The sequence below is a fragment of the Ranitomeya imitator genome, chromosome 8 (genome assembly GCF_032444005.1).
Source record: "Ranitomeya imitator isolate aRanImi1 chromosome 8, aRanImi1.pri, whole genome shotgun sequence".
Lineage (NCBI taxonomy): Eukaryota > Metazoa > Chordata > Amphibia > Anura > Dendrobatidae > Ranitomeya > Ranitomeya imitator.
The window spans coordinates 109,218,950-109,234,564 of NC_091289.1; the positions used below are offsets into that span (position 1 = coordinate 109,218,950).

Consider the following 15,615-nt stretch of genomic DNA (forward strand, 5'->3'; position numbering starts at 1 on the left):
AACGAATGTGGAGATTTTTCAATATTGGTGCAACACAAAAAGGAGTAGCAGCTCATGGGGACCGCTCCGCTTCCACCTCTGAGACTACTCGCGGCTTCTTGGAAATGAAGAGGGGTCTAGTTGTTAAAGGAAACTGCGCCACTTTTTTTTGCGCTAGTTTTTATAAATTCCTCCATATTTTTTTTTTTTTTTCTGAAAATGTAGTTGTTAGGACTTTATTCAATATTTCAAGATTGTTTTGGCTGTGGTTTTACTGTCCCCTCTCCCTCCCCCAGAAGACAGCCATGCATGTGATGTACCTGGTTTCTAATTATTCCCCATTATTCACCGTGTCTTGAGCAGGACCCAGAACTGTTATTTGGATTGTTTGTGCTTTGCAAGCAAATTCTAGAAAATGATGGTTTTTCCATTACTCATTAGGAATGGCGTTGTAAAGTGTGGGAACTACTGCTGGATGGGTTGGTCCAGCTACTTTGTCAGATTGTAAGGCAATGTTCACACGCTTCGGATCCGCAGTGTTTCCGCAGCTGTGGGTCCGCAGCAGTTTCCCATGCGTTTACAGTACAATGTAAACCTATGAGAAACGCAATCCGCAGTGCACATGCTGCGGGGAAAAAAGCGCGGAAACGCAGCGGTTTACATTCCGCAGCATGTCAATTCTTTGTGGGTTTTACACCTGCTCCATAATAGAAAACTACAGGTGTAAAACCGCAGGTGGAATCTACACAAAAACGCGGTAATTCCTCAGGAAATCCGCAGGTAAAACGTAGTGCCTTTTACCTGCACTTTTCACAAATCCGCTGCAGAAAAATCCGCAGACCTCAAGAATACATGTGCACATACCCTAATTGTTTAGATTGTGCTTCTGCTCGCACCTACGGTAGTTCCTTCCCTGTTGGGAATATTTTCTGACTTTTCCTTTCGTGATGAATGTTTCCTTTTGTCTGGACATGGCCGTATAGTGTGAGAATACTTTATGACCTAACTTTGATTTGTGTGCAGCTGTTGCCGTATGTCCTGAGAGTCCGGAGAAACCTCTGCAGAATGTGATTGGAATTTTGTAAAATGTAATTCACATTATAATGTCCCGCTTGTGATCGGGGTTTCAGACTTATTCACTCTGCGCTTTTTCCAATATCATATCGCTATTATAATGCATTTCTAAACTTTTAAAATTGAATTAATGAATGGCTTTAAAGGGACACTGTCACCTGAATTTGGAGGGAACAATCTTCAGCCATGGAGGCGGGGTTTTGGGGTTTTTGATTCACCCTTTCCTTACCCGCTGGCTGCATGCTGGCTGCAATATTGGATTGAAGTTCATTTTCTGTCCTCCGTAGTACATGCCTGCACAAGGTGCAATCTTGCCTTACACAGGCGTGTACTATGGAGGACAGAGAATGAACTTCAATCCAATATTGCAGCCAGCATGCAGCCAGCGGGTAAGGAAAGGGTGAATCAAAAACCCCAAAACCCCGCCTCCATGGCTGAAGACTGTTCCCTCCAAATTCAGGTGACAGTGTCCCTTTAACTTCATGCTGTTTGCAGTTGTCAGCCAAACGTTCCCATGTGACAAATAGCTGGAGCCGAGGTGGTACATTGCTGCGACGTCACAAATACAATTTACTATGGAATATATTTACTAAGACAAGAATCTGCTGATCACATCTTTCATGGCTTCAGTTTGGCAGATCAGTATGTTTCTTGCTGTGAACTGTATAAACACATCTGCTATTCTAAAGCAATTCTACCCTTTCTTTTTCCAGGAAGGTGCTTCAGCTAGAAAGACTCAAACCCCTGCCGCGCAGCCAGTGCCGAGACCAGGTACTTACAGCAGAATCTGCACCTGTGGGTTCTATCAAACATTATTTTTCTATTAATGACTTACTGCCGACTTATTGAGAATTGTAACTACCGTATGTTCTTGTGTATAAGCTGACTTTTTCAGCACATTTTTTGTGCTGAATGCCCCCTCGGGCAATACATGAGTTATTGTCACAGAAGATGACAGGAAAGGGGGAGCAGCGGGTCACAGGAGGCAGGAGCTGGCCGCTAAAGCCTGTGCCTGCTGCTAAAGCCTGTGCCTGCTGCTAAAGAGAAATGAATATTCACTGCATTGATAATAAATATTTCTATATAGTGCTCACAGTTGGACACAACCATCGGCTTCCAGCAGCTGCCGAGCTATCACAGGTGCCTGCTCATTAAGGTAATGAAGAGAGGTGTATATTCATTACCTTAACGAGGGGGGACTCCTGATTGCTCAGCTGCAGGAGCTGCTAGCACGTGCAAGGGTGTGGCAGGAAGGGAAGTTGGAGAATATATCTATATCTCTATCTATATATATATCTATATATATATTTAGCGTGCCCTAAAAACTCATTTGTTCAGACTGGCCTACCGCCTCAATGCATTAACCTAACGATCCCTGTGTGGCCTATTTATAATAAAAAAAAAACAAAAAAAAAAAAAGGTTCCTCGCATCATGTTCTCATACACTTTATGCAGTATTAGCCCTCTGTGTCTGTACTGCTACATACTTAGGCAGATAACTGGTTCATGCAGCTTTACATGAACACCTGAGCCTTACACTATAGCTGGTCCGAATAACTAAAGCAATTGTTACCATCCACCTCCCGTGTCTCCCCTTTTCCCCATAGTTTGTAAGCTTGCGAGCAGCAGGGCCCTCACTCCTCCTGGTATCTGTTTTGAACTGTATTTCTGTTATGCTGTAATGTCTATTGTCTGTACAAGTCCCCTCTATAATTTGTAAAGCGCTGCGGAATATGTTGGCGCTATATAAATAAAATTATTATTATATTATTATTATATATAAATATATATATATCTATCTTATCATGCCATTTATTCCATGGCGCTTTACATGTGAGGAGGGGTATACATAATAAAAACAAGTGCGATAATCTTAAACAATACAAGTCATAACTGGTACAGGAAGAGAGAGGACCCTGCCCACGAAGGCTCACAATCTACAAGGGATGGGTGAGAATACAGTGAGCGAGGATAGAGCTGGTCATGCGGCGGTTTGGTCGATCAGTGGTTACTGCAGGTTGTAGGCTTGTCGGAAGAGGTGGGTCTTCAGGCTCTTTTTGAAGGTTTCAATAGTAGGTGAGAGTCTGATGTGTTGTGGTAGAGGGTTCCAGAGTAGGGGTGATGCGCGAGAGAAATCTTGTATACGATTGTGGGAAGAGGAGATAAGAGAGGAGTAGAGAAGGAGATCTTGTGAGGATCGGAGGTTGCGTGCAGGAAAGTACCGGGAGACGAGGTCACAGATGTATGGAGGAGACAGGTTGTGGATGGCTTTGTACGTCATGGTTAGGGTTTTGTACTGGAGTCTCTGGGCAATGGGGAGCCAGTGAAGGGATTGACAGAGGGGAGAGGCCGGGGAATAGTGGGGGGACAGGTGGGTTAGGCAGGAGAGTTTAGAATGGATTGGAGCGGTGCGAGCGTGTTAGAGGGGAGGCCACAGAGCAGGAGGTTGCAGTAGTCAAGGCGAGAGATGATGAGGGCATGCACTAGGGTTTTTGCAGATTCTTGGTTGAGGAATGTACGGATTCGTGAAATATTTTTGAGTTGAAGTCTGCAGGAGATGGAAAGGGCTTGTATATGTAGTTTGAAGGAGAGATCAGCATCAAGGATTACCCCGAGGCAGCGAGCTTGTGGGACTGGGGAGAGTGGGCAGCCATGCACTGTAATGGATAGGTTCGTTGGGGGGGGAAGGGGGGCGTGAGATGGGGGAAAGATGATGAATTCTGTTTTGTCCATGTTAAGTTTCAGAAATCTAGCGGAGGAGAAGGATGAAATAGTGGACAGACATTGAGGGATTCTGGTTAGTAGGGTGGTGTGATCTGGTCCAGATGGGTAGATCTGCGTGTCATCAGCATAAAGGTGATACTGAAAGCCATGAAATTCTATGAGCTGTCCCAGGCCAAAGGTGTAAATGGAGAAGAGCAGGGGCCCTAGGACTGAACCTTGTGGGACTCCGACAGATAGGTGAGGAGGTGGTGTGTGAGTGGGAGACGCTGAATGTCTGGCTTTTTGAGGATAGGTGTGATGGAGGCATGTTTAAAGCTTGAGGGGAAAACACCAGTTAGTGATAGGTTTAAGAGATGGGTTAGGGTTGGGATGAAGCAAAAGGAAAGAGAACCACCATACACATGCACACCACGGGTATATAAAACCACAATAGTCACATATGAAAACAAGAAGTTTATTGGCACACCACACAAAAATTTAAAACATAATTAAAACAATGCATCATGAAAAACTTGGTCCATGTCCATAACTTTACATATAATATTTAAATAAACAAATACATGCCTACACAAAAACCTGAGCATAAACCTACCCCCTGGCTCATGGGACTAAAGCAAGATATGCTATAACAATTACACATATATAAACCGCCCATAACCACCAGGCAGATGGAAAAACATCCAAAGAAGGCGGAGAAATAACCCGAATGCAGTACCTAATAGTAAACCACCTAGAAAGCAAGGTGGATAAACTGAGAGGATACCCCACAAAAACAAGTCAGGCAGTGCCAAAAAGTGTGCAATGTTAAAGTATTAAACCGCCCAAGATCAAACCAAACAGTATAACGTTACCCAGGGGACTACCGGTAAATGTCAAAAGTAAAAATAGATACCAATAAAAGTAAAATTAATTGAGACATCAGTAGGTTAAGTGTTTTTGAATATCCATATTGAATCAGGAGACTCATATAATGCTCCATAAAGTTTATGATGGCACCATAAGATGCTCCATATTAAAATATGCCCCATGTAATCCTGCATAAAGGTTAATAATGGCCTCATAAGATGCTCCATAGACACATTTGCCCGATATAATGCTGCACAAATGTTGATTATGGCCCCATAAGATGCTCCATACAGACACTTGCCCCATATAATGCTCCACAAACAAAAATTATGGCCCCATAAGATGCTCCATAAATATATTTGCCCCATATAGTGCTGCATAAACGTTATGGCTCCATACAGACATTTGCCCCATATAGTGCTGCACAAACGTTAATTATGGCCCCATAAGATGCTCCAGACACTTGCCCCATATAGTGCTGCACAAATGTTGATTATGGTCCCGTCAGTACAGGAAGAAGCTGGGGAGCCAGGGACCTGCAGGGACGGCGCCAGGAGCAGGTGAGTGTAATTAGACAGCCCCGGCTCCCCCTCCCCTGCCGACCCCTGGGTATGACTCGAGTATAAGCCGAGAGGGGGATTTTCAGCCCCCAAAAAATGTGCTGAAAATCTCGGCTTATACTCGAGTATATACGGTATATTCTTTTATATACTTGTCTCATGGGAGCCATGCAGGCAAGGATGGGAATGAGGAGCCATGCATACCTGGCTTATACTCATCAATAAGTTTTCCCTTTTTTTTTTTTTTTTTTTTTTGTGTGTGTGGCAAAATTAGGTGCCTCGGCTTATATTCGGGATGGCTTATACAAGAGTATATACGGTAGTTGTATTGGTACCTAGACCAAGCATTTTATGCTGGGGCATATTGGGCTGTGTGGAAGATTTCCTTTCTGAACTTGTAGGTTCTAGCTCTGTACTTTTTTTAATTTAAAAGGGAATTTGTCGCTCCCCCACCCCCAAAATGCTATTTAAACTACTTCTACAGGCCAATAGGTGACTTGCTATAAATATCAGCTCTGCAGTATAGATTTAATTTCTTTAGTTTTTCAGAAATGTTTTTTTTCATATAAAAATAAGGGCTTTTCCATGCACTCTTGGCGTGACCAGGAACCCTGTGCACTGTTCTACTTCCTTAATCGCCATGTCTCCACCTCCCTTTAGCTTGATTGTTAGTATTCGCTTGCCCAGAGCAAGCACTGCCTGAAGTGGATCGCTGACCCTGCACGTCCTCCGCGCTGACCCTGCACGTCCTCCGCGCTGACCCTGCACGTCCTCTGCGCTGACCCTGCACGTCCTCCGCGCTGACCCTGCACGTCCTCCGCGCTGGCCCTGCACGTCCTCCGCGCTGACCCTGCACGTCCTCCGCGCTGACCCTGCACGTCCTCCGCGCTGACCCTGCACGTCCTCCGCGCTGACCCTGCACGTCCTCCGCGCTGACCCTGCACGTCCTCCGCGCTGACCCTGCACGTCCTCCGCGCTGACCCTGCACGTCCTCCGCGCTGACCCTGCACGTCCTCCGCGCTGACCCTGCACGTCCTCCGCGCTGACCCTGCACGTCCTCCGCGCTGACCCTGCACGTCCTCCGCGCTGACCCTGCACGTCCTCCGCGCTGACCCTGCACGTCCTCCGCGCTGACCCTGCACGTCCTCCGCGCTGACCCTGCACGTCCTCCGCGCTGACCCTGCACGTCCTCCGCGCTGACCCTGCACGTCCTCCGCGCTGACCCTGCACGTCCGCAACTGGTGGCGGTGTACGCCCTCTCCTGCCTCCATCACAGAATCGTACTGTACCGCTTTGTGATGCAGTTATCAAGCCTTCTATTCATGTGTTTATATTTACATCTTTTAAGAGGCATTTATAAGGGAATAATGGCAATATATAGTAGAAATAACAATTTGATGCTTCCTGTGGTAGGCTATCACACCCCACATATTAATCACGTGTCCTTTCTTATCCTGCCTCTGTTTAATGAAGCCATAAGACACCGGTAGGGATCCACTGGTCTGGTCGCTACCTGTGTATTCCTCCACTGTCACACTGCTCCACATGCTCCGTACCGGTCTCCATTCAGCAGTTTCTTCTTCCATGTGCTGGAGGCCATAGGAACAATGTCTTTTGTTCCTTGTGGCATGAAGTATATAGAAAACTCAGGTAACTTTTTACCATGGCTGGACTTTGGTAACACCTGCTCCCAGCCCCAGTTACTGTAGGTCCACCCGCAGATGCTGAGGAGTTGTGTGGGTAATTGAATATATTCGCTGTGCACTGGGGAGTGTTTAGGCGTTACAAATGCTTGGCTGCAGGGAACAGGCACAGCTGTCAGGCTTACGCCGAGCCTCGGGGAATACAAAGCCGCCTCCTCGGATGCTCCAGTGCCTTATTGAATGGTGGAAGGGAGCTTTTTTTTTTTTTTTTAATTGGGCTATATAAAATTATGCTAAAGGTATTCTCCAATATGTTTACTATAGGGCATACCTGTGACTGGTGTAGTGTAGCAAGTTTTCAGATCCTGTTTTTTATTTTTATACTTGAATGAAAAGGTTAAATATCTTTTGCTTTTTTCTTGCTGCAGAAATAAGTAAATTCTGGTTTCTTTATGCCATCATATTTCGCTGCAATTTACAGGCGAAATCAGCCACAGTGCACACATTAATGTTTTAAGTGCCATGTTATTGGGTTGGAGGAGTTTTTTTTAATCTTCTGTTACTTTGGAGTTCTGGTAGGTGAAAGCCTGTTTTGTAGGCTTTGTATATTTTTAGCAGTGAGCATTGTCCTAAAGACTAGAAAACAGACTGAGGCTTGGATGGAATAGAAGGGAGTTGATGAGCTGTGTGATAAAACAGTGAAATTAGAGCACGCTTTTAATAAGACTACCAGCCTGAAACAAAATCTTTCTTCTTGCTGTTTGTGAGCTGGGCCTTAGCTTTGTCCAGTTTTTTTTTATGAAGGGCTTTAAACAGGTCTTCAATCGGTTCACACATGCAACTTGGGCTGTGTTCACATTATTTTTTTTTCTTTAGCGCGTTTGCTCCAAAGACCGTTTGATCACTAGCCGATCAGATTGTCAGACGGGTTTGCTTTTTTCAGGTGAGTGATTTATTTTTTTCTTTTTGGTTGAAAGAATATTCCATGAAATGACCCATCGCCACTGAACATGTATTAGAGTGAAATGACTATAACGGGCAGTATTGACTAAAATCTGGACGGCTGCATCAGAATCACAATCGGTGTTTAAATGATCTTTCAAGCAAATGTGTGTGTCTGCCTTAAACGGCTTTTCTGACAGTAAATTATTTCCCAGCATTGAATGAATATAAATAAGCAGCACCCCCATGGATCCAGCACATGCTACTCCAGCTCTCGAGGGGTTATCTGCTTAGTTCTGAGTCTTGGCACTACTGCAGCCCATCATTGTCTGCAGCAGTCAGGTCGTTAGAGTAAGACCTCCGATGTCACCTGATCACTAAAGCCAGTCATAGGCCGAAGCCTTGCTGTGACTTCTGAGCAGGGCAGACCCGGCTTTGGGCGCGGATTCAGATCTCCATGGTGCTCTGGCTTCGCAGCAGGGGATGCCTCTGTGTAGTATATTTAGTTAATCCAAGCCTTAAAATAAATAACACAAAATAATAAAAATAAATTTTGCTGTTGGACGATTATAATAATAACTAGATTGTGGCCCGATTCTAACGCATCGGGTATTCTAGAATATGCATGTCCCCGTAGTATATGGACAATGATGATTCCAGAATTCGCGGCAGACTGTGCCCGTCGCTGATTGGTCGAGGCAACCTTTATGACATCATTGTCGCCATGGCAACCATTATGACATCTACGTCGATACTGTGCCCGTCGCTGATTGGTCGAGGTGAATTTGCGGTGGACTGTGCCCGTCGCTGATTGGTCGAGGCAGCCTTTATGACATTATCGTCGCCATGCTGTGCCCGTCGCTGATTGGTCGAGGCCTGGCGGCCTCGACCAATCAGAGACGCGGGATGTCTACGTCCTTTATGACATCATCGTCTCTGTGCCCGTCGCTGATTGGTCGAGGCCTGGCGGCCTCGACCAATCAGATGCGGGATTTCCAAGACAGACAGACAGACCGACCTTTAGACAATTATATAAATACTAGATTGTGGCCCGATTCTAACGCATCGGGTATTCTAGAATATGCATGTCCCTGTAATATATGGACAATGATGATTCCAGAATTCGCGGCAGACTGTGCCCGTTGCTGATTGGTCGAGGCAACCTTTATGACATCATCGTCGCCATGGCAACCATTATGACATCATCGTCGCTGTGCCCGTTGCTGATTGGTCGAGGCCTGGCGGCCTCGACCAATCAGAGACGCGGGATTTCTACGTCGATGCTGTGCCGGTCTCTGATTGGTCGAGGCCTGGCGGCCTCGACCAATCAGAGAGCCGGGATTTCCAGGACAGACAGACAGAAAGACAGACAGACGGAAAAACCCTTAGGCAATTATATATATAGACTAGATTGTGGCCCGATTCTAACGCATCGGGTATTCTAGAATATGCATGTCCCCGTAGTATATGGACAATGATGATTCCAGAATTCGCGGCAGACTGTGCCCGTCGCTGATTGGTCGAGGCAACCTTTATGACATCGTCGCCATGGCAACCATTATGACATCATCGTCGCTGTGCCCGTTGCTGATTGGTCGAGGCCTGGCGGCCTCGACCAATCAGAGACGCGGGATTTCTACGTCGATGCTGTGCCGGTCTCTGATTGGTCGAGGCCTGGCGGCCTCGACCAATCAGAGAGCCGGGATTTCCAGGACAGACAGACAGAAAGACAGACAGACGGAAAAACCCTTAGGCAATTATATATATAGACTAGATTGTGGCCCGATTCTAACGCATCGGGTATTCTAGAATATGCATGTCCCCGTAGTATATGGACAATGATGATTCCAGAATTCGCGGCAGACTGTGCCCGTCGCTGATTGGTCGAGGCAACCTTTATGACATCGTCGCCATGGCAACCATTATGACATCTACGTCGATACTGTGCCCATCGCTGAATCAGAAACGTGGGATTTCTACATCCTTTATGACATCGTAGCTGTGCCCGTTGCTGATTGGTCGAGGCCGCCAGGCCTCGACCAATCAGACGCAGGATTTCTACGTCGATGCTGTGCCGGTGCCTGGTGGCCTCGACCAATCATAGACGCGGGATTTCCAGGACAGAAAGACAGACAGAAAGACACAGACGGAAAAACCCTTAGGCAATTATATATATAGATATAATAATAATAATAATAATAACTTTTATTTGTATAGCTCCAACATATTCCGCAGCACTTTACAATTAAAGGGAACCTGTCACCCCGTTTTTCCCGGGGCTTCAGGAAAATATGCCGCGCGTGCGCAGATGGAGATCGCGGCGGCCATTTTCCTGAAGCCTCGGGCAGCAGAGGACTCCATATGCGCACGCGCGGCCTCAGGAAGATGGCCACCCCCACAGATCACCAGGGAAATAGCGCCGATCGCGCGTTTTTTTTCTTCTCCTGCCCAGTGGATTCAGAAGATGGGCATGCGCAAACCACTACGCCACCAACGGAAATATATGCAAGATCTGGGGGAAGAAACAGCGATGTCGTCACGCCCATCTGACCTGACCAGCCTGATTGACAGGCGAAAACGGCGACTTTGGTAAGTTATTTCGGCAGCATAGGTGGGGAATCAGGGTACACAAAATACACTATAGTAACGCACAGCTCAGGCCCGCTTTAACAGTATTTTTATCTCGTACTGAAAAAACGGGGTGACAGGTTCCCTTTAAGCGGGGACATGTACAGACAATAATTTCAATACAAGATTGCAGCATAATAGGGGATCAGACCCGCTGTCAAGCTGGAATTTTCATCCTTTATATGGCTGTATGAAATTGGCATACTGTAGGTTTAACTACGGTAAATATTATTTTTCTATGGTGTTTCTTTTCCAAACCCTAGTCTTCACAGGCCTGTCTCTGTAAGTGGGACATGCAGGCAGACTGCACATTTCAGCACTCCCTCTTGTAGCTGCACTTCATAATTGGGCTTTCTTACAAGACTAAAGACAGAATAACCGTAGGCCTGGTCCTGAAAATGTGATTTGTGATTGCTGCAGGAAAAAGGAGATGCTGCTTTATCATATCGAAATTGAATGGGATAGGAATCGTCTAGTAAAATATTCAGTGTAATGCAGATGTGGAATATCTAGATTGTCTGGCACACACATATTCCTACTATGTAGATGTTTGTCGTTTGTGCGATGGGCTGTTGGACCTGTGATATTACACTTTATTACAGCTAGGCCATGTTAAACACACACTGAAGTGATTGTGCCGATCTGGTCCAAGTCTAACACAGAATCAATGAGTAAAACGTGACTGTCTGAATTATAGGCTCTGTCCACACGTACCTGAGTTACTGCCGATTCTCCTACTGTTAAGGAGCTGAGCATCAAAAGCATTTCACAGGAGCAGCAAAGTGGGGGAGAACGTAAAATTACATCTACATACTCTATGGATTTTAATCTGCAGCATGTCAATTTCTGCTGATTGCTTTTTTTTTTTATTGCAATTTTTCCATTTAGTTAAAAACCAAAGCCCAGTTTTTGTGAATTTGCAACATATTTACCAATGAGCGTTTGTGGAAATCCAGAATAATAAATTTGTAAAGATAATCCTCCGTATAGTTTTGTTTTAAATGTGTGTTGGTGTATAAATATGCTCTCTCCGGTATCAGGGCCGTTCTGCTTCACTTCTCAGTAATGTCACCATAATTGTGACTAGCTGGCTCACTTCTATGTGTGATCCGGGAAGTCTTTTTGCCATGTAAGCCTCGTTCTGACGCCCTGTAGATTTACATTGTAAACCTCACCTCCAGGTCATGCAGAGCGCAGTGTTAGGCTGGAGTCACACCGGCGGATAGCATCTGCTGCCAGCGGGAGATGAGGGTCAGTGCGCTGTGCTCCGATCCTCTCGCATGACAGCTGCAGAGGAGATGGGAAAAGTAATTTCTCCATCTCCTCCACTGCCTGTCTGTGCGTATATTGCACTACACGCAGGTGAGAGTGCAGTGCGATGTTTCAATCGCACACATAGTTTTGTATGGGTGCGAGAGAGCAGAGTCTCGCTGCCATTGTTCTCTCATGCTGAATCGGCATGAGCAAATACTTGCAGATCTGAGCTGCCCCATAGAGTAACACTAGGCCGAGTACTATGTGATAATTTATCTCACAGCACTCGGCCGTGTTATACGGTAGTGTGCCTCCGGCCTAACCCGGAGAGTCTGCAGAGCGGTGACGTCACTCAGATAAGAAGAACGGCGCTGGACTCTGAAGAGCCCTGAGAGGTGAGTATATGAATACTGACATCACATAACATGCATTTATACACACATTTAATGAATAAACAACTTAGTGATTCTTTAACCCCTTCACCTTCATGACCTGGCCAAATTTTACAATTCTGACCAATGTCACTTTGTATTTTTTTTTTTTAATTTTCAAACCTTTCATTTCTATGCCATTAAACCGGAGAGTAAATGTCTACTTTAGAACCGCACACATTTTTTTAAATATAATTTTTTTTTTAGTCAGGAACTTAGAAAGGTTAAAAGTTGACCAGCAATTTTTAATTTTTCCATCAAAATTTATGACAATTTTTTAGGGACCACATCCCGTTTGAAGTGACTTTGCGGGGCCCATATGACAGAAAATTCCCAAAAGTGACACCATTCTAAAACATACACTTCTCAAGGTCCTCAAAACCACATTCAAGAAGTTTGCCTCAGTTTCTGTGAAGCACCTGAAGGGTTAATGTGGAAGGAAAAAATTAACATTTAACTTTTTTTTTTTTTTTTCACAATTTTCATTTTAGACCCATTTTTGAAAATATTTTCACAAAGGTAATGGGAGAAAATAAACCACAAAGTTTGTTGTGCAATTTCTCTGGCGTATGCCGGTACCCCATATGTGGGCGAAACCCACTAGGTACAGGGCTCGGGAGGAGTTGGCTGGACTTGAGAGCCTTGTCGGATTTAGGGCAGTCTCGCACGTCCAGATAATTCCGGTACCGGAAAAATCGGTACCGGAATTATCCGTGTGCCCATGCATTTCTGTGGCACATCAGTGTGGCACACGTGCGCCGCCCGTGTGCCCACTGGGTACCACACGCACCGTGCAGGAGACAGCGCTAAAGTTTAGCGCTGTCCCCTGCATCTGGTGCTGAAGCCCCATTCATATCTTCCCTGCAGCAGCGTTTGCTGTAGAGCAGATATGAATATTCATTGTTTTTTTTTGTTTCTCGTGTTTAAAATAAAGCTCCATGCCCCCACCCCCTCCCACCCCCTGTGCGCCCACCCGCTGTTCTTAAAATACTCACCCACCTTGCTCCCTCGCTGGCTGGCGCTGCTTCCTGTCCTGGCCGCACCTTCTACTGTATGAGCGGTCACGTGGGGCCGCTCATTTACAGTAATGAATATGCGGCTCCACCCCTATGGGAGGTGGAGCCGCATATTCATGACTGTAATTGGCGGCCCCACGTGACCGCTCATACAGTAGAAGGTGCGGCCAGGACAGGAAGCTGCGCCAGCGAGGGAGCGAGCCGGGTGAGTATGTGGTGGGAAAACTACTGTTTGGGTGCATAGCAGGGCTCTGAAGGAAAGGAGTGACGGTTTAATGCGTAGACTTTGATGGAATAGTCTGTCCTCACCATTCTATTGCAAAATGGTGTGGGTGATTCTTAGAGATCCCTCTACCTATAAACCGCTAAAATGTAATCCTACCATGGCCTTCAAATGTGAACTGTCGTTGTGCGTCCATACTGGCTTAAGATCAGGGGTCATTACCAACAAAATTGCTAGATGGTTACAACCTGACCATCCAATCACCTCAATTTTTCATGGCCTTCTAAAAGTCCATAAGAATATTTTTCTTCCTCCACTCCACCCTATAAACTTTGGTGAAAATAATGGCTAGACGAACCTCTCCAGCCACTCACTTTTCGTATCTCCAGCTACTTTAAAGGGAACCTGTCACCCCGTTTTTTGAGATTGAGCTATAAATACTGTTAAATAGGGCCTGCGCTGTGCGTTACTATAGTGTATGTAGTGTACCCTGATTCCCCATGTATGCTGAGAAATACATTACCAAAGTCGCTGTTTTCGCCTGTCAATCAGGCTGGTCTGGTCAGGTGGGCGTGTTCACAGCGCTCTTTTCTTCCCCAGCTTTCCGTTGGTGGCGTAGTGGTGTGCGCATGTCCAGAGTTCCGACTTCCCTGCGCCCACGTGAAGACACAGCGCGCGATCTGCGCTGTAATCCCTTACATCGGTGGGGGCGGCCATCTTCCTGGGGCCGCGCGTGCGCAGATGGAGTGCTCTGCTGCACGGGGCTTCAGGAAAATGGCCGCGGGATGCCGCGCGTGCGCATTAGAGATCGCGGCGGCCATTTTCCCAAAGCCGAGATGCAAACTCGGCTTTGGGAAAATGGCCGCCGCGATCTCTAATGCGCACGCGCGGCATCCCGCGGCCATTTTCCTGAAGCCCCGTGCAGCAGAGCACTCCATCTGCGCACGCGCGGCCCCAGGAAGATGGCCGCCCCCACCGATGCAAGGGATTACAGCGCAGATCGCGCGCTGTGTCTTCACGTGGGCGCAGGGAAGTCGGAACTCTGGACATGCGCACACCACTACGCCACCAACGGAAAGCTGGGGAAGAAAAGAGCGCTGTGAACACGCCCACCTGACCAGACCAGCCTGATTGACAGGCGAAAACGTCGACTTTGGTAATGTATTTCTCAGCATACATGGGGATTCAGGGTACACTACATACACTATAGTAACGCACAGCGCAGGCCCTATTTAACAGTATTTATAGCTCAATCTCAAAAAACGGGGTGACAGGTTCCCTTTAAGATAGGTCTTTGGTTCTCAAATCTTTTCACATTTCAGTGGCTACCAGAATTTCTATTTGCGATGTCATTAATCTTCATTCATCCATCCCACTTTCACTTGTTGTAACAGCAATTAAATATCATCTCAACCATTACAGTGTTCTCTACAGCGTTAGAGGAATTTTATAAGCATTATGGTATATTACCTACTACATCATTTTTTTTTTTTTTTTTACACGTTCAGAATATTTTTGCAGACACTTGGTGCCCCAATGAGTTCAACATTTTTGCCATCTTTTCGATTTTTTTTTTTTTTTTTTTTTTTTTCAGACATCCCTGGGGTCTTCGTGTGGTGCTCTGCTTACATATTCATCCTTATGGCTTCTGGCAGGTCACTGATCCTCACTGACCTGCCCCCTATTTTACATTCTGCTTATCTTATTGTGTGGACAGGAAACAAAAAAAACACTTAGATTCAGCAAAGTGGCGCTCACGCCTGCGCCGTATCATGTATCGTATAAAATCAAATTGGTGGCGGCATTTTGCTGCAACCCCATTTTTAGTGGAGCTGCATTTATTCTAAAGGCGTGTTCACATTACACATTACAGATTGAGACTTTATTCCAGGTTTCCCGTTTTTTGACATTGCCATATTTTTTTCAGACTAGGCTACTATAGAAACTTAAAATCAAGTGCGCCTTTTTGCAATGTGGAGTTCGAGCTTTTATTTTCAGATTGATTTGTCAAACTGGTGACTATCTTCCAGGCATCTTCACACTATACAAGGAAACTTGTTGTCCCACTAAACAGTTGCTTTTTCCTCCAGGTTAATGAAAGCTGTTGTCTCAGTAATGACTTTTTTTCCCCAGGCAGGCACAGCTGATGTTAGTCCATAATTATTCTAATATGAACAAATGTGATTGGTTCAACGTGACTGTGTATTTGGTGAATACCTCATTGTGATGTCCTATGACTACAGGCGCGTCAGGCCGTGAGGTTTCTTTCTCTTTTTAAATGTTTTAACTACATCT

The 15,615-nt window shown here is 45.8% G+C and overlaps 1 protein-coding gene across 1 annotated transcript in view; it reads left to right on the forward strand.

The window, feature by feature from the left end:
• Positions 1-15,615, forward strand: part of CDC73 (cell division cycle 73) — a 119,484-nt gene that overhangs the window by 83,618 nt on the left and 20,251 nt on the right. The window contains exon 11 of the mRNA XM_069737278.1: positions 1,767-1,824. Coding sequence (XP_069593379.1) covers positions 1,767-1,824 — 58 coding nt within the window. The remainder of the gene's footprint in view (positions 1-1,766; positions 1,825-15,615) is intronic.